The 23,717-nt window shown below is 35.0% G+C and overlaps 1 protein-coding gene across 1 annotated transcript; it reads right to left on the minus strand.

Annotated features, from left to right (window-relative positions):
• Window positions 1-1,139: 1,139 nt before the first annotated feature.
• On the minus strand, window positions 1,140-21,001 carry LOC149851472 (bidirectional sugar transporter SWEET15-like). Its single transcript, XM_090008498.1, has 8 exons — window positions 20,956-21,001; window positions 20,778-20,814; window positions 20,463-20,673; window positions 19,747-19,908; window positions 19,174-19,293; window positions 17,919-18,209; window positions 1,293-1,428; window positions 1,140-1,246 (listed from the first exon to the last, which is right to left on the minus strand). Exons 1-8 carry the CDS (start codon window positions 20,996-20,998, stop codon window positions 1,140-1,142), a joined length of 1,107 nt encoding a protein of 368 aa, XP_089864624.1. The 5' UTR covers window positions 20,999-21,001.
• Window positions 21,002-23,717: the final 2,716 nt, after the last annotated feature.

Raw genomic sequence — 23,717 nt, forward strand, 5'->3', positions numbered from 1 at the left:
CTCGAACTGAGAGCTAAAAAAGCATTTTGCTGAAAGAAGAATTTAAAAAAAAAAAATGTATGGAAAACTTGAAAATCATTAGTCACAGGTTTCTAAAATGGTTCTCACTCTGCAAAGCTCTGTACCTGATGCATAGTTAGAAACTTATGAAATGCAAAACTGCACCAACCTCCTTGTCCAATTAATGCTCTTAGTTATGACGACCAGGTGCAACCCAATGGCAATTGAAAATGTCCATTCTCGCAGCTATCCTTCTTTTATCAAACCTGTTAACTATTAACGCAGATGATCCTTTCATAGTCGTACTATAAATTAGGGCTTCAAGTTAATACTAACAGTAGTAAAAAAGGCCTTCACCACACATTCAACAGGAAGGGAGATCAAAAATCAATTTCATGCACGTTCCCCTTGTAAAAAACATATGGGAAACAGTATAGAAAGGGCTAGCGATGTGGGTGTAACATACTGTACGGTACCATAGTGTAACCTATCGTAAGATAGAAGCACCATTTTTAAGAATTACAAAAAAATCAAAGGAATACACAAAATATCAGAAAAAAACTAGGAAAAATATTTACTATTAAGGGCAGTACTTAAACATAGATATGCAGTACTATTAATGTTGCAATAAAAAATCAAATTGATGCTTTATGATCGATTAAACATAGATATGCAGTACTATTAATGTTGCAATAAAAAATCAAATTGATGCTTTATGATCGATTAAACATAGATATGCAGTACTTAAATATATGTAACGATATGTAATAACTAACAAAACAAAATATTTAATATTAAGGGCTACATTAAATTAAAAAGAAGAAGAAAAAGCATTCAAATCTCCTGAATTTTGTCGATCATATAAAAAACAATAGTAAAATGGTTACAATACAGGCTTATACAGTTTGATCCATGGGCCAAAGTGGGCCAGGCCAGCCATCATTTCAAAGAGAGAGAGAGAGAGAGAGAGAGAGAGAGAGAGAGAGAGAGAGAGAGAGAGAGAGAGAGAGGTCCTTTCCGATTGTTGAATCACCAAGAGAGGCCAGCCAATAAAAAACAGAGGAGCCAAGCCAACAGCACTTGCACATGCATTCATACCCAAACATCACAAGCCTATCAAAAACACTCCATATATGAAATTAAACCAGGTCATCTTCTCTATGGGTGGGCGAAGTTTCAGCCTCAACATCATGATCAACATCTTCTCTATGGGTAGTCACAATTTCAACCTCAACATCATGAGCCTCTGTCAGTTTAGTATCAACAGGATGAGCCTCCAGCATTAATGGTACTTAGTTTCACAATGTTTACAACTTGTTCAGGCAGCTTCTGGTCCGTTGTAATGATGGCTTCTACCTTCTTGTTCTTGTAGATTGCATATAAGATGATCTGGGTGATTGAAAGGGTGAAACCCAGCACATTTGGAATCTGATTGTATACAAAAGAAAAAAAAATGATTGGTATCAAAAGAGAACTCTCGATGCATATGATGTAGCAGTGTGACAAATATCGGCGATATTTTAAAAATATATGTGATATTTTAGTCGTGATTTAGAACACCTAAAGTATCATGATATTATCGTTTTATAAGAAAATATCACCATATATTACATGAGTATTTTGTTGACAATCACACACACACACACACACACATATTTATATATATATATATATATATATATATATATAGAGAGAGAGAGAGAGAGAGAGAGAGAGAGAGAGAGAGAGAGAGAGTGGGGCCGGTCTGGTGAAGGACTCACATGTGTACTGAGAGAGAGAGAGAGAGAGAGAGAGAGAGAGAGAGAGAGAGAGAGAGAGTGGGGCCGGTCTGGTGAAGGACTCACATGTGTACTGAGAGAGAGAGAGAGAGTGTGGGGCCGGTCTGGTGAAGGACTCACATGTGTACTGGGTCAAGACATATGCTAGTATCATGTTTTGCGTGCGGGTATGTGGGTCAAGAGCAGCCATGTAACCCTCCATATGTTACATTCTTAGGTGACCTACCCTCTTGTTTCTTATGTGATAAATGTGCTAACATCACATGCCAAACCTTTCCTTAGCAATCTCCTTTGACATCTTATTAATGGGAACACTTCCCTCATCACATTGACACCGCTGAAAGCTCACGTGACATAAGGCCCTGTTTGGAATCTGGTAGTCGGGATGGAATCATGTGAGTTTTTGCATTCTAAAAAGTGGCAGCTGCCAAATTTATCCTTTAGTGTAAATACAAAGGAAAATTTACCTCACTTCCCATCACAAATGCATAACCGACCATCCCAACTACCAGATTCGAAACAGGCCCTAATATTCTCTTGTAGATTTCCATTAACATTTGGAAAGTAAGTGTCACGACACATTAGTTAGTTGGAGTATACCAGTGAGCATTTGGTGCCACAAAAAACGTTCGCAATTCATTGGTCAGACCGCCTTCTTACACCATCATAAGACACCGATTCTCTACAGTAGATTATGTAGAATCCTTGTCGCCATCATGATTTATTATTTTCAGAGTTATTTCTTCTTTGCCCATCTAATCAAGGGATTTGAGCCACAGAGATAAATTATTGGAAAAATCATCCAATGAGAGAAAACACCCTGGTCCTACTATGCTCCTGCTTGTGTTTGCATGTCTTCCAGTTCTAGAAGCAATCCATGTCATCATTACTAGTTTCTTTGAATCCATAAGCAATAACAAAAAAAAGCTTGGTACTCTTGTAAGTCTAGTGCATGGCAAGTCAAGAGCAGTTTGGCACCCACAAAGAATTATAAGAAGAAGTTGAAAGATAAGAACAATATAGGCTCAATGGGTCCTGTTTGATTGTGTACTTTACCCAACTCAATCCCTAATAGCTGGGTATGGGCATAAACAATGCTGACTAGAATATTATTTGGGTCAACCCGAACCCAACCCAGCAATATGCAGGTCCAGTTTGCATTATGAGTTTTGTCGGATACCCAACATAACCCACATTTTACATTATTATTTTATATGCATTTTTACTGAATGTGAGCCCCTCAAATTATATGGATCCGAATTTAAAATTTACATTTTCTTGACCCACAAAAACCCAAACCCAAATCTTGAAACAATCCATTTGGGTGGGTTTGGGAACACACTGATGGGCCAGATGCCCGGCCCATCAACCCATTGTCAGCCGACCCAGCCCTAGTGACATTCAGTGATTAGAAGAAAAAGGTTAAAATTATCTTATTTAACAGTTAACTATGGCAATGGGCTATTTCTTTCTTTTCTTTTCTTTTTAAAAGTCAAGCTGGGATTAGGCAGAAACCTACAAGAACAACAGCCGCCCCCATGTGACAGATATATTCGATCCTGGGCCTTCACTATGATATTTTGTATTGAAAAGATAAGCCACCGGATTGGTTTCGCGCTTCGGGATGATCACTTGTAATGTTTAAATTCTTTATTAATAGAATCAGGAGCACAGCCAGCCAGTGGTGCATATTTTATGAAAAAAAGAAAAAAAAAGAAACTGAATACAAAGGTAACTCTTGGTTTCTTCATGCATTTTCCTCGAAGGGTCGGTGTTAATACGTTATTATCTGTTGTTCTTCAAGCCTTGGCAGTGTTCTTGATTGGCCATTGTTGCTGTGGACAGGGCAATCACATAAAACTAAACCAAAAAATATCCCATTTTGCAATCACGTTGCACGTTGCATGTTGTTGCACACACCAAACATTGAAAATTTTCGATAAGCTGGCATTCTTTATTGACAAATTTCCGGTGGGATCTGCTAATAAGTCTAAGTTGGTCATGAGTGTCTAATTGAATCCTGGCCCACTTTGTTTCTCACTGCTTTCTTTTGATTGCCAACTTTGGCATCTAGAAGAGTTGAATCTTTGTGGCACAAAAACAATTCTGTTTCACTCAGACTGGGGCCTACTCAAAGGTTAGGACCCATCTTATTCATTTTTTGCCGGTTATTTTACCCTAATCCATTATTAATTTCTTAATTGAAATCTCATTCAATCCATCTTCTTAATTCAAATTCATTCACATTGCTGATGCTTTCATGGCTGCTGCAAGCTTAGAAACTGACAAAGTATTGTATGAAGAATTTGGCTACCAAATTTTTCCGAGAACAGTTGCAAGAAGTATGACATGCCTTAACAACCACATGATCAATGCAATCACATGCTCCGTTCCCTTCTACAAAAGGACAGGCAACACCATTGAGAGTATTCAGATTTGTGGTCTTGTTGTATGACTCACGTCTGCTTAACTGTCAGAAACTACTCTTCTAGGTCACAAGTACGAGCGAGACACAAAGTCTTTGGTGAACAAATGACATACTTCCATAAGGACCATTTAAAGCTTGTCTGCTCAAATGCTTATATTCATAGTGACACAAAAGTTTAAAACGGCAATTTCTATGCAGTGATTTTTTTCGGAAGATTTTCAACTTTTTTAATATTTTTCAGTTTTTTTTGGCAAATCTCAGGAAAAAAAATCAAATAAATTCTCAAAAAATATAAAAAAATTAAAAAATCAAATAAAAATAAACTAATTTAATTTTACATGAAAAAAACTATAAAATCTATTTCCAATCCCACTAACCATATCTAAGAAGTATCAAACATCAAATATATGAAAAGTATCAACTAAACCATCAAACACCAAGTATCAACTAAACCAACAAACATCATATATACGCAAATATCAACTAAACTAACAAACATCAAATATGTAAGAAGTATCAACTAAACCATCAAAGATCAAATAGGTAAGAAGCATCAATTAAATCATCAAACGTTAAGTATCAATAATCAAATATCAAAGACAAAAAGAGAAGCATTTCGTGCATACACATCATTGTCCTTCATCGTATGCCTGATTATACATGAATTTTCACAGCCAGACACCAAAACATACACCTCTTCATCGTAAGCCTGATTATACAAATAGAACATGGGAAGAAAAACATACACATCTCCTCTATTTTTTTTAGCTTTTCTTTTTAATCATCTTAAGCCTAATTATTCAAGCAAACAAATATCTAATGATCCTACGACAACAAAACATACAAACATCAAATGAGTCACACATTGAACATCTAACTAAACATACAAATATCAAACACAAATTATATTGTTTATGCTCTAACTACCAAAAAAATTTCTAAATGCATTGCTGAAACACCAAAATCATTGATGTTGGTGGCCGAAACCCCTCTCTCTATAAAACCTCCTTCACTGACTGACTGACTCACTGCTGGTAAGACACCAGTAGCCAAAACTGATGACTGTGTGAGTTAGGGAAGAGAGAGAGAGAGAGAGAGAGAGAGAGAGAGAGAGAGAGAGAGAGAGAGAGAGAGAGAGAGAGAGAGAGAGAGAGAGACAAAAATGAGGAGGAGAAGGGAAGAGGGAGATAGAGAGAGAGACACACCGGTCCATTCGCAGATCACCACTCGATGCTCACCAGAACTGCTTCATGTCAACAAATGGAAATAAGAGAAGCTCAGTAGGGAAACTGGGTAAAGGCCTAAGTGGGTAGGTTTCTACAAAGCAAAATGAGTAATACTCGATTTTGACATTTTGCTTGAAAGAATCATCGAAATCCAAAAGAAAAACATGAAAAGTGATCCAGAAAATGGTGATATATAGCGATATTTACTAAATCTTGCAAGATTTTTTAAATATGAATGAGATTTAGCCATTTTTAACTTTTAAAGTTTTTATCACATTTTTTCATGAGATTTTAGTAAATCTTGCGATATTTCTCAGCAAGAGTATACTCTTTGTTTTCACCTAAACATGGTACTAATGTTTCATTAGTAATTTCCTGCATAATTTCTCCAACTGCTTGACAAAGTTGTGCTTGACACTATAGTGCATTAGGTATTATGCACGTAACTTAGACATATGTGCTATGAGTAAAGCATATAACAACCACAAATTCTACATTGTTTTTCTCACATAAAAAACTACCAAGAAGTGATAGTCTTGAGATTTCTTGAGCTACATCCTATAACTTTTGTAGAAATCAGATGCATCTTGTTTATCTAGGCTTTTAGGAGTTATTTCTCAGTCATTATACCGCCCCTTTAGGATTATGATTCAAATAGTCATTTGGGGTATTAAAACACTCATGCATAATAAACCCTTGAATGGTCTCATATGTCTCTACATATTAGAACTATGCATACCCATGGGGGGTTAATAAAATGAAACATAAATTTTAAGTGTACAACTTTACTTTTCTGTAATTAGTTGCTTGTGTGTGCACTTAATTAATTTGATGCACTGTGATTGATTTAAATGTGTTTCAAGACATATTCTGACATTAACTATACTTGTCTTGAATGAATAAGATGTTAAATTCTAACATGCTCTTATATGCTTGGCACTTTACTTGCGTACCTTGGGAAGATATTTTCCAATGAGACTTGTGAAGTCTAAACCCTAATATTAATAATTTTTAAATCAGGATGAATGTTCAACGGGATCTGTTACAAAAGTTTTGGTTGGAGTTGAGAGGATCACATCTTTCCTTGTCGATATTGGATTTTGTTTTGCTTGTTCTTAACATTTTTTATTAGTTTTATTTTGAGGGATATAATGACTCTTTGAATTTCAGTTCAATAATATTTATATCAGTGCTTTGTCAAACATGAGATTATTTGTAATTGCCCAAGATTTTTTCCATCTTTCCTATGAATATTTTCGACATGTGTTGAAAAAATTTGCCTAAAAATTTGAAGAAATTTTGGGGCATTACAAAAGTTAACTTTCAGCTCACTATTTGCTTATTTTTGACAATACAAAAGATACATATTGAGCCATTAAATGATGCCTTTTGATTTTGGAGTAAAAAAATTATGTGAATTACAAGGACCAATGGTTATCTTAGCTAATGTTCAAGTCCTTGGAGGTTTAATATGGTTAAGCATCTTGGTAAATGAAAAGATGGATCACCATTAGTATATATTTGATTGATTTTTGTGGCATTTTCATTAATCAATCTTGTTTACTGTGAATGGTAAGAGGGAGCTATCTTGCATCTTGAGTAATATATATATATATATATATATATATATATATATATATATATATATATATATATATATATATTATCACCGCTAGTAATTTCTCTAGCAACATTTATTATCACTGCTAAAGGTCCTTGCTGAGACCTTTAGTGGTGACTTTTGTCTTCGCTAAAAGCCTTTTAAAGAAAACAGTGTGATTGAGCATCCATCGTATGCATGATGGATGCTCAACGCTTGTTCATTTTGGTCATGTTCGGAAGTGGTCATGCATATATGCACTACTCTCTCTCTATATATGTATATGTATGTATGTATATGAACCCAAATAGTAAATATGGAGGATATTAATAATTTAAGAAAAAAAGGGTGCAACCTCTTTAATAAATAATATAATTTTTATGTACAATAAAAAAAAACTAGGGCCTCATTTGGAGTTTTTGCCTAGGGTCTCAACTTCGCTTTTGCCACCCCTAGTTGTATGTGAGTGATTACTACTTGTAGTATTATAGTTGTTTTATCTACCTTTATGAATGTTTCTTCTTCACTATGCTCGATTTGTTGCAATTCACATGTTACTGTAGAAGTTAAATTTTAGCTTGTTTCCATATTTGCATGTATATGTAGCTCATGTTTGATTTTTATTAAAATATTAAGTGATATATATATATATATATATATATATATATATATATATATATATATATATATATATATATATATATATATATATATATATATATATATATATATATATATATCAAAAGTGCCAACTTCCTTTAGAGCAAAAATACTATTTATACATGTTTAAGAGAGACAACTAGAAATGGCCAGGCACATCCACACATGTTCAAATGGCAATAATGAAAACTGTAGAGACTGGAGTAACAACATAGAATAGTTCTTGGCAAATTAACCATTTTCCTTTTGATGAAAGAAACCCAACATTCTCAACACTAACATGTGCATAATGTGATATGTTATATAATGATTACATTATCAAATTAGATTGAAATTTTGATGCAAACTATCTTTTAAACAAACAACAGTCAGACATGTGAACAAGCTATGATTTGAAAACAATGACAGATGAAACATTTGTTGCCCATGACTTCATGCTTGTGTCTTTTTCTTACATAGATAAAGAAAACACTATGGCCATAATATATTTTTCATTAGAATCCATCATGATGAATATCCATTTGAAAGCATGTGTACATATAAGTTCATTTATGTACATAAGTACATGTAGTGGGTGGTCGCCACAAACACCATTTGACATGTCTAGACTGCCCTTGATCTGAGATTTATAAACTTGAAAAAGAAAAAGGAGTATCACAAGTTGTTCAGTCACCTAGTGCTTTGCTGAAGTAAATCAAACTAGTTTCACAACTAATATTGTCTGTAATGCCTCATGGATCTGAATGCATAAGCACAAGCCAAAAGGTTTTAGTGACAAGTAACTACTAATGCAATCTTACATCACATGTGAATGTAGTTGAGGAAGTAAACTAGTACATTAGTGACAATAATTTCTAAGCAAAGGAAGGGAAGAAAAAAGGGCATCAGTCAACTACTCACATATAATATGAATACAACAACTACTATCATTATTATGTTGGCATAAATCAAAATGTAAAAACCAAAACCACATACCGGTAGCTTCCATGGATGAAAGTGAGCAAATAAATCATTGATGTGGGTGTTCAACGTTCTCCTCAGCCTATTGATGCCATCAATGAGCCCAAGCCTTGAAGTTGAGAGAATGGCAGAACCCTTGTACCCGAGAGAGTGAAAAATAATATTATGTGTAGTATTGTTGTGTGACACTCATCACACTACCATAGGTCTTTATAGACTTTTGAGAGAAGCCTGTAGTAGGACACTGTAGTGGAAGGTTACCACAATAAGTGGTAGTTAATACATGGTTTTGTATCTATAAAATCAAGGGATCCAAGAATTCTTTTTTTTGTCTTTGGACTCGCTTTTGAGATGTCTCCTAACCTTTGATACCAAAGAAAATAGGATTGGTCCTCTTTTAGGCCATGTTTATTGCCAATCATTATGTTTCCAATAGAGTGAGATTCTTAGATTTGTAATTTGGTTTTCAAATTATACAAACCATCACACACATATGCAGAACCTATAAAAATAGAATTTTTAATAATAATAAGTTTTTAATTTAAAAACAAAACCAAACTTATGAAGTTTTAAAATCGAAATAAGGTTTCAACTAAAGAATATAACATAAAATATATCAACCCAATTCAAAATGAATTCTGACTCCAACACAACTCTATAAGTCCCAACATTCTTGATATGCGAACACATCTTATTTATTGAAAAGATGTTTCCTTTTTGCTTTATTGGTTTTCTTTTGTTCAGAAATGCCATCGGAAAAAAGAGAAGAACCTATATTTTATTGTTGCAAAACATGAAAAGAATAGAAGAAGAAGAAGAAGAAGAAGGTGACAACCTTCTCTTTATCTCTTTCTCTTTCTCTATTTTTCCTCTCCCTCTCACTTTCTCTCTTTTCTTTTCCTCTCTCTCTATCTTTCTCTCTCTTATTTTTTTTCAAACAGTTTTGAGAGAGAGTGGCTTAGCCTCGCTATTTATAGAAGAAGGATTCTTCTTCGGGGTGACACCCCCTCCCCTTTCGAATTATGTTTGGGTTAGCATTCTATTTGACATAGAACTCTTCCCTTACTTAACTACCCCGATTTTAAAACACACACATTATATATATATATATATATATATATATATATATATATATATATATATATGTGTGTGTGTGTGTGTGTGTGTGTGTGTGTGTGTGTGTGTGTGTGTGTGTGTGTGTTAAAGTTTTAAATTCATTCTTTTGTTTTAAGGATTTATGGATGGGCTATGGGTCTGGGCTGGACCCATGACCCAAATCCACTCGAATTTTAGGCCATATATACGTATTTATATTCGTGGGTGTTGATTAATATGAATCCTGGACTATGTCCAGATCCATATTGACGTCAACCTCTTATATATATATATATATATATATATAGATACATGGGTTTTTAATTGATATGAATCCTAGACTAGGTCCAAATCTATATTGATATCAACCTATATATATATATACACACACACACACACATGGGCTTTTTAGTCGATATAGATCCCGAACCATGTCTAGATCCATATTGATGTCAACCTATATATATATATATATATATATATATATATATATATATATATATATATATATATATATATATATATATATATATATATATATATATATATATATATATATATATATATATATCATGAATGGGCCTTGAACCATGTCATGACCCATATTGACATCAACCCATATATAATAATTTATTATTTTTAATTTTAGACATATTAAATATAATTATTTAATTAAAAATTATATTTACAAGCTTGAAAATATAGAAAATTTTTATGAGAACTCTGTAACGACTGATGTAACTTTTTTTGAAGGTATTTTAAAAAAGATTTTTCATTAAAATTGTTTATATAAACCATACATCAAATTTTAAATTATCGGTTCACACTAGTGGTAAAGTCCGAGTCGAACACAAGAAACATGTTTAAAACTTTTGTACTTCACATAATAACAAACTTTATTTCCTTAAATTAAATGTAAATAAATCATTCTACCCTATTACAAAAGGTCGAGCAAAAATAAAAGTTATTACAACCCCAATGAATTAAATTGGCAAGTGGCCCTAAAAAAATTAAAAATAAAGAAAAAAAATCTATAGAGCTCTTTTTCTCGCAATCTAGCCTTCCTCGTTCACACGGGTATGACCCTCGCTATCACGCTTTCAACACCAATTGCCAAATGCTTGCAAGCTATGATTGAAGTATTTGCCTGGAACTGAGAGCTAAAAAAGCAGATTGCTTGCTGAAAGAAGAATATTAAAAAATTAATAGGTATGGAAAACTTGAAAATCATTCATCACAGCTTTGTACACTGGTTCTCACTTTGCAAAGCTCTGTACTTGATGCATATTCACAAACTTATGAAATGCAAAACTGCACCAACCTCCTTTTCCAATTAATGCCCCTAGTTATGACGACCAGGAGCAACCCAATGGTCAATTGAAAATGTCCAATCAAAAATTAGTTCTCGCAGCAATCCTTCTTTTATCAAACCTGTTAACTATTAACGCAGATAATCCTTTCATAGTCGTACTGTAAATTAGGGCTTCAAGTTAATACTAACAGTAGTAAAAAAGGCCTTCACCACACATTCAACAGGAAGGGAGATCAAAAATCAATTTCATGCACGTTCCGCTTGTAAAAAACATATCGGAACCAGTATAGAAAGGGATGTGGGTGTAACATACCGTATGGTACCATAGTGTAACCTATCGTAAGATACAAGCTCCATTTTAAGAATTGTCAGTAGAATCGCCGTTGTTGGTGGCCGCCTGAAGTGGGGGTCGATGTGGTTTGAGAAACCGAACATGTATTCAATTTTTGAGTAAAACCAAAGGCGTCGAGTGGCCCGATCTGATCCCAGTCCGTGTGGATCGAATATTGGATCTAAGTTCGGGAGACCCGATCCAAACCCAGATTCTCTATTTCGGGTGGATCGGGTCTCTGCCCCTCTCGAGGTGGACCCAGATCCATTAAGGATTGGGTATGGACCTGATCCCGAGAATCAGACTGTACCTTGACCCATTTGGGGTTCTAGGTTTGGGTCTGACCAGATCTGAACTGGACCTAAGATCCAGATCTAACCCAAATCCATTATAGATAAGGTCTAGATCTGGATTGAGTCGAGGACCGGATTCGATCTGGGTCTTTTATGAATCAGGTCTAGAGCAGTATGAGGATCCTGGGTTTTACGCATAAGAGCATATTTTGTTATTTTTTCATTCTTTATAGGTGTTTATTATCATGGAAGCATGTCTTTTGCATGCTTTATACATTCATTTTATGTTATTTAAGTTATGTATGATATTTACGAATAAATTATGAATAAATTCATGACATATGTGATGCGTTTTCATCAAAAATTATTTATGCATATACATTGAAGCATGAATGTGTATTTTTTGATGATATAATACATATTTTGTCATGAATATACATGCATTATCATGTGTGCTTGAAAATGCTCCATAATACAAATATGTTCATGGTAAAAGATTTCGATTAACTGACTCATGTAATCACCAAAGTGATCTGGGTTGGGTTAATTGAGGATTCTTTGGACCGTGTTAAGATTTAGTATTATGATTCTATGTGACTTTATGAAATAATGATTCTACTCAAAGGTAGGTCATTGTGTTCTAAATTCACGCAGGTTGTAATAGTAGATATGTATACCAGTCCATGAAGTATGTTTGTACCCAAAGGTACAATGTTGAATTGCCTCTATGTACATGATTTACTAGTTTCACCAATTGAATTCAATTCATTGTTAATTGAGAAGATGAAGCAACAATGAGTATTATCGTTTTCACCAAAGTGGAATGATAATGACCCAATTATGTTTATCTCAGAAAAGATGAATAATAAAGAGTATCAATTTTTACCTTTTCAACATGAGTCACGTTTGAGCAATTATAAGTTCTTTTCCTTAAGTTTCTTGCAGTGCTAGGTTCTTTGATCATTGACAGTTCTAGTAACATTTTCATCTTGGACAAATCAAATTTGTCGGATTAAAAAAAATAATATTATTATTACTCGGGATTACATGGACCTAGATTTAGCTATTAGAATTGATGAACCTCATGCTATTACCGAGCATATTACAGCTGAGCAAAAGGCTATCATTGAGAAGTGGGAGCGCTCGAATAAACTTAGCTTATTGTTTTTGCAATCTTGAGTGGAAAAGAACATTCGAAGCACCATCCATCAGTGCATGACAGTGAATAAATCCCTAAGATCCATTGAGGCTTAGTTCATCAATTCTAATAAGGTTATAGCCAGAATATTGATGTCCAAGTTAGTGTCTATGAAATATTCGGGTGATAGTCGCATTCGACAATACATCTTGGTTATAAGAAATATTGCATCTCAACCGAGTGATATGAAGTTTGACATTTCAAACTTCTTTCTGGTCTATCCGATTTTGATCTCGTTGCCTATTAAATATAGACCCTTAAAGATCTCCTACAATACACATAACGATGAGTAGACTTTTAATGACCTCTTGACTAAGTGTGTTGAAGATGAAAAAAGACTGAAGGGTAAGAGGGTGTCGAGTGTACATATGGCCTTTGATCAGTCAAAACATAGGTCAAGGGCAAAAACAAGTTTTTTCAAGAAGAAAACCTCTAGAGAGAATTTTAACTCTCAAGCAAAAGCCAAATTCCAGGCAAAAAGAAAAGACATAAAAAGGTAGACTGCCTAAAGCATAAGAAATGACTCGAGAATAAAGGTAATGAGTCCATTTAATTCATGTTTTATTGCATAATTGGTGGATTGATTCTAGTGCCACAATACATATTATGAACTCTTTGCAATTATCAACACTTTGTAGGCATTTCTGAACAAAAGGGAACCAACAAAGCATGAAAGAAGCATGTTCTCAATAAATAAGATGTGTTTTCATGTCAAGAACGTTGGGACCTGCAGAGTTGTATTGGAGTCAGGATTCATTTTGAATTTAGTTGATATATTTTATGTTCTATCCTATAGTCGGAACCTTATTTCGATTTCAAAACTTGCTAAATTTGAAAACTCAAAGCTTATTATTGTTAAAAAAATTATTTTTATAGGTTCTGCATATGTGTGTGATGGTTTGTTTTATTTGAAAACCAAATTTCAAATTCAAGAATCTCACTCTATTGAGAACATAATGATTGACAATAAACATGGCCTAAAGGAAGACCAATCCTATTTGCTTTGGTATCAAAGGTTAGGACACATCTCGAAAGAGTCCAAAGACTTGTTAAACGAAATGTCTTATGAGTCATTCATTTCAAGCATTTGAACATAAAGCATTTAAAAACATTCCATCACTTAATATTATATTCAACATTAACTCACATGATAAGGCATAATCTATATGTATTGAAGTCATACAAGTCATCACACACACACAATATATATATATATATATATATATATATATATATATATATATATATATATATATATATATATATATATATATATATATATATATAAGGCATTCAGACCATTGCATCATTTTTATATGCATTCATAATTCTTATAAACAATAAGTCAAAACACATTTGACCATTCCAGCGTAAACCACATGCATATACCTTTTAAGTAATTTAGTTAGATATTCATGATACACATCAATCATGATACATAGGTATGATATATTCACTCAGATAATCATAATGCAAGCATTTGCAGTGAAACTATGTAGGCGTGATGTATCATTCACTTCATAAGTCAAAACTAGTCATTTATAGGCATGATGTGCCATTCACCTATATGCTAACATAAGCGTCACAATCATAACTTTATATCAAAATATAAAATCAATACGGATCTCATTATCACATGTGAGTTCAGTATATAATCATGCTACAACAAAAAAGCCAAATATATAGATTCATAACTAGCTATCACAATCAACTTAGAAGATCATCACAATTCATTATAACATTTCATTTAATCATATAAATATTTACAAGATCAACGCCAGATCACCTTGTTTGAAATATGTACAACCTCACAAGGAGTTACCACCCTAGACTGATGGTCTGTCGGGTCTTGGACAAAGCATTTACTCAAAAGAATATACCGTCTTTGCGAGCTACCCACTCTTGGTCAATACATTTTCTCAAAAAGACTTACCGCTCTAGTTGGATTACCTGATCTGGTCATGCACACTCTTACAGAGAATTCTTTGAGAATAGTTATTCAGCGGGTACTATATCCAATGAAAACTATTGTGATACATGCATCAATATGATTGACCACTCTCAGGGTCGATAGCCACCAACACAGACATAAGCATGTATACAATCATTATGCATCAGATCATACATCACTTTATATGACACTTAAATCATAAAATCACACATTTAACCAATAAGGTTTCATAAACCATAGTTCACTATTGAACTTAAACATTTATCACATGCATTTATAATTTCATATCACCTGACATTTAAATCATATCATCATATAAAAGCATATTATCTTACGCATTATATCATTGCCACAAGAAACATTGTATTTTGTAAATTGAATCTCGAAGCGTGCATATACAAAACATGAGTTCTATGCATGCATACGTGAACATACATATTTCATAATATGAAGCAACTAAACTTCAACATACATAACTCCTACGTAGTTCGAGTTATACATATAGGATTCAAGTCATATATGCACTGTTTCACCACATGAATCAATATGCAAAGCAAACATTTCATGCATAATGTGTCTCACACATAAAATATATATATATATATATATTAATAACATTCACAAAAATTATAGTTCGTTTATGAGAGCATGCACGGAATGTATCAGTTCATGCATAATAGCATTTGCATAATCCTATCATGAACATAATTCTATCGTTCATCCTTTCATGCATGATTACACAATTATTATTTCACACTAGCATTTAATATGGTCATGTCAAATACATCAATTTATGTAATATTCATATACATAAATGCATGCTCAAACATATACTTACAACAAACACACTCCATATTCTGTTATCTGAAATCATGACGAACATGATCTCCAAACTATGACAAGAAAATCACTTCTATTCACATGTATTCAATTCATGCTTAACATGATCTCCAAACTACAATCTCAACAGACCTAGTTATCCACAACTAAGTGGTGTGTGTGAGCAAGAAAATATTATATACAATAAAAATAAATTTATTGGGTAATGCATTTGCTCAACGTACTTACCATAGACATTTACCCGATTTGCATTTCGCATTGCATTGCTTTCAATGCATATTAGCTTATAATTGTTTTGATACTTAAAGTAAGTATAACATTTTTAGTATATCCTACACTTAAATTAGTTAAACATATAGGCAACCATAGCACCCTTAGGTATCCACAACTACGTGCGGTGTGTGTGCATAACTTGTATTTGCAATTCAGTAAAGTATTTAGCACAACAATATTATGCTTACACAATTAGTGCCTAAGCATAATCTGTACAAGTTTAGTTAATAAAACTTACTTTAATAATGTGAAGAACAACAAATCGAAACCCAAAAGACTGAGGGGTTTTGAAATCCGCAAAAACTGCTCAAGCAACGATGCACCAAACACTTGGTGCGCAGTCAAAAATGCTAAAAACTCTAAAATTATAAAATTTCCAAATAATCAAGAAAGATAGGGTGAACTACCTATAAATATTAACTGCTGAGCAGAAAATACTGCATATACCAACAACTTCATCTTACCGAATTTGGTTACTGCAAAACATAGATTAAATATTTTAAATAGTACTTTTGATTAAAATGATCAAAATGCACCTTGGTTAAAAATTAAGATTTTTAACTTGCTAAATTCATCTAGTAAATTCTAAAATTTAATTATATCACACAAATATTTTACAAAACTCTTAAAAACATATTTTTGATCAGAAGTAATATAATTGATTGTTAAATATCTATTTTATAAAACACTTAAAAATATGTTCTTGATTAGAAGTAATATAATTGATTGTTAAATATCTAAAATAGTTTTAAAAATATTAATTTTACCCTTGTTAGCCAAAAATGAGTAATCAAACATTTAAACACCAATAAATCAGATTTAAATGATAGAAACACATTTTTAACTCGAAGATAAAGATGAATTATTTATTTGTTAATAATATCCAAAATTTACAGTTTTGATTGAAGTATTTGCCTTAATTGTCAAATGCTTGCAAGCTATGATTGAAGTATTTGCCTTCAACTGAGAGCTAAAAAAGCAGATTGCTTGCTGAAAGAAGAATATAAAAAAGTTATTAGGTATGTAAAACTTGAAAATCATTCATCACAGGTTTGGACAATGGTTCTCACTTTGCAAAGCTCTGTATTTGACGCATATTCACGAACTTATGAAATGCAAAACTGCACCAACCTCCTTTATCAATTAATGCCCCTAGTTATGACGACCAGGAGCAACCCAATGGTCAATTGAAAATGTCCAATCAAAAATTAGTTCTCGCAGCAATCCTTCTTTTATCAAACCTGTTAACTATTAACGCAGATGATCCTTTCATAGTCGTACAGTAAATTAGGGCTTCAAGTTAATACTAACAGTAGTAAAAAAAGGCCTTCACCACAAATTCAACAAGATGGGAGATCAAGAATCAATTTCATGCACGTTCTCCTTGTAAAAAACATATCGGAACCAGTATAGAAAGGGCTAGCGATGTGGGTGTAACATACCGTATGGTACCATAGTGTAACCTATCGTAAGATACAAGCTCCATTTTAAGAATTGCAAAAAAAATCAAAGGAATATACAAAATATCAGAAAAAAATATGAAAACAAAATATTTAATATTAAGGGCTACATTAAATTAAAAAGAAGAAGAAAAAACATTAAAATCTCCTGAATTTTGTCGATCATATAAAAAACAGTAGTAAAATGGTTACAACACAGTAGAACGCATCACTATATTGTACAATACAGGCTGATACAGTTTGATGATCTGAACCTCGCAATACTTGATATAGTTTCATATCAGTATGAGCCTGGTACCATTATTACAGAGAGAGAGAGAGAGAGAGAGAGAGAGAGAGAGAGAGAGAGAGAGAGAGAGAGAGAGAGGTCCTTTCCGATTGTTGAATCACCAAGAGATGCCAGCCAACAAAATGACAAGAAAAAACAGAGGAGCCAAGCCAACAGCACTTGCACATGCATTCATACCCAAACATCACAAGCCTATCAAAAACACTCAATATCTGAAATTAAACCAGGTCATCTACTCTGTGGGTAGGCACAGTTCCAGCCTCAACATCATGAGCAACCTCTTTTTTATGGGTAGTCACAATTTCAACCTCAACATCATGAGCCTCCGTCACTTTAGTATCAACAGGATGAACCTCTGAGCCTCCAGCATTAATGGTACTTAGTTTCACAATGTTTACAACTTGTTCAGGCAGCTTCGAGTCTGTTGTAGCGATGGCTTCTACCTTCTTGTTCTTGTAGATTGCATATAAGATGATCTGGGCGATTGAAAGGGTGAAACCCAGCACATTTGGAATCTGATTGTACACAAAAGGAAAAAAAAAATGATTGGTATCAAAAGAGATGTCTTGATGCATATGAGGTAGCAGTGTGAAAAATATCGGCCATATTTTGAAATTATATGTGATGTTTTAGTGGTAATTTAGAACACCTAAAGTATCATGATATTATCATTTTATAAGAAAATATCACCATATATTACATGAGTATTTTGTTTATATATATATATATATAATGCAAACGGGTCTGATTTGGTTCAGATGTAGGCTTTACTGAATTTGACCTAATGGGATCCAGCGTAATTGGTTTCAGATGGAAAAGGGCAGTATCGAGCCTGGGCCTGTATTACAATATAGCTAAATTGGGTATACTTTTTGACATAATCAGATTCGGATATCCGTAAGATTTGGATTCGGAATCAGTAGTAAAATCATATACTAAATCTGAATCTTAACCGATTTGAAATGTGATTAAGTAGATTTAGGTTTGGTCAGATATAACTGGTCCGAGGATTCGTACAAGTGAATTTGGTTGCTCTATTTAGGCCAAGATGTGGAATAAGAGCCTTGAGTAGACCCAAATTTTGACTCAAGGCTCCATGTCCTTGCCAACTCAACTTGGCTTAAGTGAAGATTCAAGAGAAGTGGGCATGGACCAATTTGGTCAAATCGATGAGCAAATCGCGAGATGGGTTTCCCCCAATCAAATCGACCATTTTTCAATTTTACCAACAAAAAATTAGTCCGACCCAAGTCAATAAACATGTTTTTTTTTTCTTCTGAAAATTGCATCAAGAGCAAATTCTTTAGAGATGTCACTGGTTTGAAACCCATGGGTGTTCATCTCAAGACACAAGGTCGATGCTGGGTGTACTCTCGAGAAGATGAGAAACCTAAGGTGGTTTTTATAACCCGTGGATTTCATAACTTTTTATGTCCTTGAGAAAAAGAAGGGGAAAAAATAGTAGTTTTAGGGAATTACCGCAACAAAGAGATCACTGATAAGCAAGCCATAAAAGAACCACATGACAGCACTTGTGGTGAGGAATAAGGACAAGTAAAAAGGCATAAACTCCACGCTCTTAGTGCGTATCACCTGCCTCTGCAAGATTAAAAAACAAAAAGGCATTAGATTCATGAGTTGAAAAGATACTGCAGGAAATCACATACACCTGATAACCGTTCTCGCATTTGTAATTGTACACTTTTAGTCGGCTGCAATGGTAATTGTATGAGAGAAAATTTATGTCTCGCGTAAGATCATGTGCAATAGTAATTGTACACTTTTAGTGCGCTGCTGCACTGATAACCGTTCATTTTAAGATACATTTGTCAGCTGTTGGGCCCAAACAATGATGGAGGGAGATCAGGTGCAGCAGTACACTTAAAGTGTGAACTGAACATTACACTTGTTCCTATGTATATACATTAACGTACACGCACCAAAAATACAATGCAAGATACTATTTTGTCGGCCCAAAGATAAGTAGCTTTCTCGCATACGCACAAAATGAAAAGGGTCGGTTTCTATGTATATATGAACTGAAAAGAATACCATGATGAACAAAGGAGCTGCGGAGACGCTGACAGCGAAGGCTGAGCAAATCCATCCCAAGATCTTTAAACGATCCGCACCTTTGGACAAGAAGAAAGTAGGAAGGAGAATGGCGCAGAAGACCCCCACGTTCAGCAACAGCAGCAACCTCACTGCCTTCACCTGAAAAGTACTCACATAACCTCACTGCCTTCACCTCTACTCTCTCTCTCTCTCTTGCGTTGGGTAATTTGGTGCAGTGTTGCAGAAAGTGTTGATGATATCTTTAGCAGAGAAGGTGCTGACCCCTTTCATCCCAGGTTCAACTCTCATTGGGTGTGAGGGTGATTTTAACTGGTGGATTCTGTAAAAGGCTTCGGTATCGGTGACCCCATTCAGGGTTTACTACCTGGCAGGGGGCGGGCCCATTAAGTGACCTGGTTCTCTGCGCGTCATAAAAAAAAAAGGCAGTTGAAACCCCTGCACGGTAAAACCCCTGCAGGGTATGAAAGTGTTTATTTTTTTTTTTTTATGACGAGGAAGCCGACCGGTCACCTAATGGACCTGTACCCCTGCACGGTAAAACCCCAGTTGAGGATACGACCACCCTGCCTTACGTGCGCCATCCACGATAAAGCTGCGGAAACACCCTCATTCATACCCTGCTGGCCGCGGGGGCGAACCCCCCGGTGGTGCTATGATGTTTATGTTCTCATGATGATGATGATGTTAAGTACCTTAGCTTTCTTTGGTGCATAGTAGATGAACATGATGATGTATATGGACTCGATGACGCATCCCACCGTGTTGATTGTGATGAGAAGAAATGCATTGGCCTTGAGAATGGCATAGTAAATCCACAACATGGCACTAAAGAGAGCCACCACATAAGGGACTTCTTGAAACCCTGAAGTGGATTTCTTCTTGAAGATCTTGTAAAACGTTGGCCTGCATGCAAAATTCACAGCATTTCTAGTCACCCTCATTCAACTCAAACCTCCCCACCAAAAAATCATTAAAAAAAGAAGAAAAAAATCAGAATGGTAGCTTACGCTGGAGCAAGATACACCATGAATGATATTATATTTCCTGGTTTGTAACAATTGAGAATAAAAAAGAAAAACACATTAATAAGATGCAACATGGGGTTTTAAACACAGAGAGATGTATCAGAAAAGGGGAAAAAATAAACAAAAATGGAAAAGGTAGATGAGAGCATCATTATTCTACCTAGGAGGCCAAAAGTTAAGGACAAGGGATGTGCAATGGCCATTGCTGCAACTCTCAAAAGTTATGAACCTAAAAAACTCCTACTGTTTGTTAGGGTAAGAGTAGTGCAAAGAAGCACTCTCTAAGGTCTCTATACTACAAATCCCCTTGGTGTGAGGGCTTGGTTTGGTGTGAATCTTGCTTTGTATTTATAGGCATTCTCTACATCATGTGTAGGTGGCATGCCTGTGGTGAGAGGTGACGTGTTTTGAAGTTTTTTATTTATTTATTTGTCTCTTGTTCTTTTCTGTGGGAAAACCTAACATGGCTTTCAGGAGAGTATTTTGGCATTGGCCCACACCAAATTCCTGTTTCATGCAAAAGGGAAAACCCAAAAGGTCCTCGGACGCATTTAATTGTTCGGTTTGGTTGTAGCCCTGTAGGCTTTACTGAATTTGACTTAGTTAGGTATCACCTAATCAGATCTAGACCACGTTTGGAAGTGGGAAAATGATAAGAAAAAATGCGAGTAGGAAAGAGAAAAGTGCAGTCGTTTCAATTCTTCCAAACGAGAGAAAAATAATTCTTATAATTTTTTTAAAGTTTGAGTTATTTGTATGAAGATTTTTGCCTATCTTTTGAGATGAAATAGTGAATAATATTTTCCTATGGCCAGTGGCGGATCCAGGATATTGCTTAAAGGGGGGAGGGGGGTGGAAAATTTGTATAAAAAAAATAAAATATAAAACAAAAATATAAAAGGAGCAATATAAATTTTTATAATAGAATAATAAAAAGTTTCAACTAGCAAATATTTTACCTATGAGTTCCAACTAGGGGGTTCTTTACCCCGAGGGTAGCAAATGCTATGTGTGTAGAGTAATGTGCTCTTTAGGCCCCTTTTTTTCGTTAGGTCTTGTTAGGCTCATTAAAAACATCTTAGTTTTAAGTATTTTTTTCTCACAGCTTATATATATATATATTCAATCGATAGAACAAGTGTGGGTCCGGTCAGGTGAAGGACCCACATGTGTACTGGGTCAAGACATTCGATATAGAACAAGTGTGGGGCATGTCAGGTGAAGGACCCATATGTGTACTGGGTCAACACATTCGATAGAACAAGTGTGGGGCCGGTTAGGTGAAGGACCCACATGTGGACTGGGTCAAGACATATATATGTTAGTATCATGTTTTGCGTGAGGGTATGTGGGTCAAGAGCAGCCATGTAACCCTCCATATGTTACATTAATTCTTAGGTGACCTACCCTCTTGTTTCTTTATGTGATAAATGTGCTAACATCACTTGCCAAATTAACCTCTCCTTAGCAATCTCTTTTGACATCTTATTAATGGGAACACTTCCCTCATCACATAAGGCCCGGTTTGGAATCTGGTAGTCGGGATGCAATAGTGTGCGTTTATGCATTCTAAGAAGTGGCAGCTGCCAATTCCATTCTTTAGTGCAAATACAAAGAAGAATGGATCTCACTTCCCATCGCAAATGCATAACCGACCATCCCAACTACCGGATGCCAAACAGAACCACCAAGGTAGTTTGTGACCAAGATTAATTTTACCTCGGGAATACCAAATGCATAAACGCCCATCCCAGCTACCAGATTCCAAACATGCCCTAATATTGTCTTGTAGCTTTCAATTAACATTTGGACGGTAAGGGTCACGAGACTAACGACACATTAGTTGGTTGGAATATCCCAGTGAGGTTAGCTCCTAGTGAGCATTTGGTGCCACCAAAAACGGCCGCAATTCATTGGTCAGACCACCTACTTAGACCATCATAACACACCCATTGTCTAGTGTAGATCACGTAGAATCCTTGTCGCCATCAGATCCATTGTAAGAGAAATCATACCTGGATCCTATAAGGATTACATGAACCAGACTTGGACCAAACGTTAGGAGTGTCAATGGGTTGGGTTTGGTACGGACCCAGGTGGAACCAGACTTGGACCTGATTTTTGGGTATGGTATCGGGTTCAGACCCGGGCCTATTATAAGAGAAACCATACCCAGACCCGATAAGAACTACATGAACTATACCTGGACCGTACCCGATAAAATAATATTTTTTATACTGAAAAATTGCAGTCTTAATCGAAACTCAGGTCAGATCCGGGTCTGGTATAAAATTTCACAAACTATACCTGGGTCCATGTATTAATCGGACCTTCGGGTCCGAACCCGAGTCTTAATCTGCTTTTCTTATTTGTCACCATACCCGGACCCTATAGGGTTTGGTCTGGGTCGAGTCTGGGTACACCAAGCCCGTTGACACCCCTATCATATATACCCGGTAAAATAATATTTTTAACCTTTCTACATTGAAAATTTGTGGATCTTAGTCAGAACTCGCGTCTAACCTGGGTTTGGTATGAAATTTCACAAACCTTACCTGGCTCCATATATTAATTGGACCTTTTTGGTCCGACCCGAATTCTAATCGGACATTCTTATTTATCACCAAACCCTGACCTTGTAGGGTTTGGTACGGGTCGGGTCCGGGTCTAATCTGACCCATTGACACCTGTAGTTGGAGTCCTCGTCGAATCTAGTTAGTTGGGTTTGTTATTGTGGGCCATATATGGAATAAGGCACATAATGTAATGGGTATGTTGGAATTAATGTAATTGGATTTTGATTATTTGGTTTAGCTTTATTAGTTTGAATAGGGTCGATGAGACTCCGGGTTCATTAAGGTCCATTAGAGTTTATAAATTTATCTCATAACGAGATTTAAAATAAGCAAATAAAGTATTTTC

The sequence above is a fragment of the Nuphar pumila genome, chromosome 1, assembly GCF_984573655.1.
Source record: "Nuphar pumila chromosome 1, dmNupPumi1.hap1.1, whole genome shotgun sequence".
Lineage (NCBI taxonomy): Eukaryota > Viridiplantae > Streptophyta > Magnoliopsida > Nymphaeales > Nymphaeaceae > Nuphar > Nuphar pumila.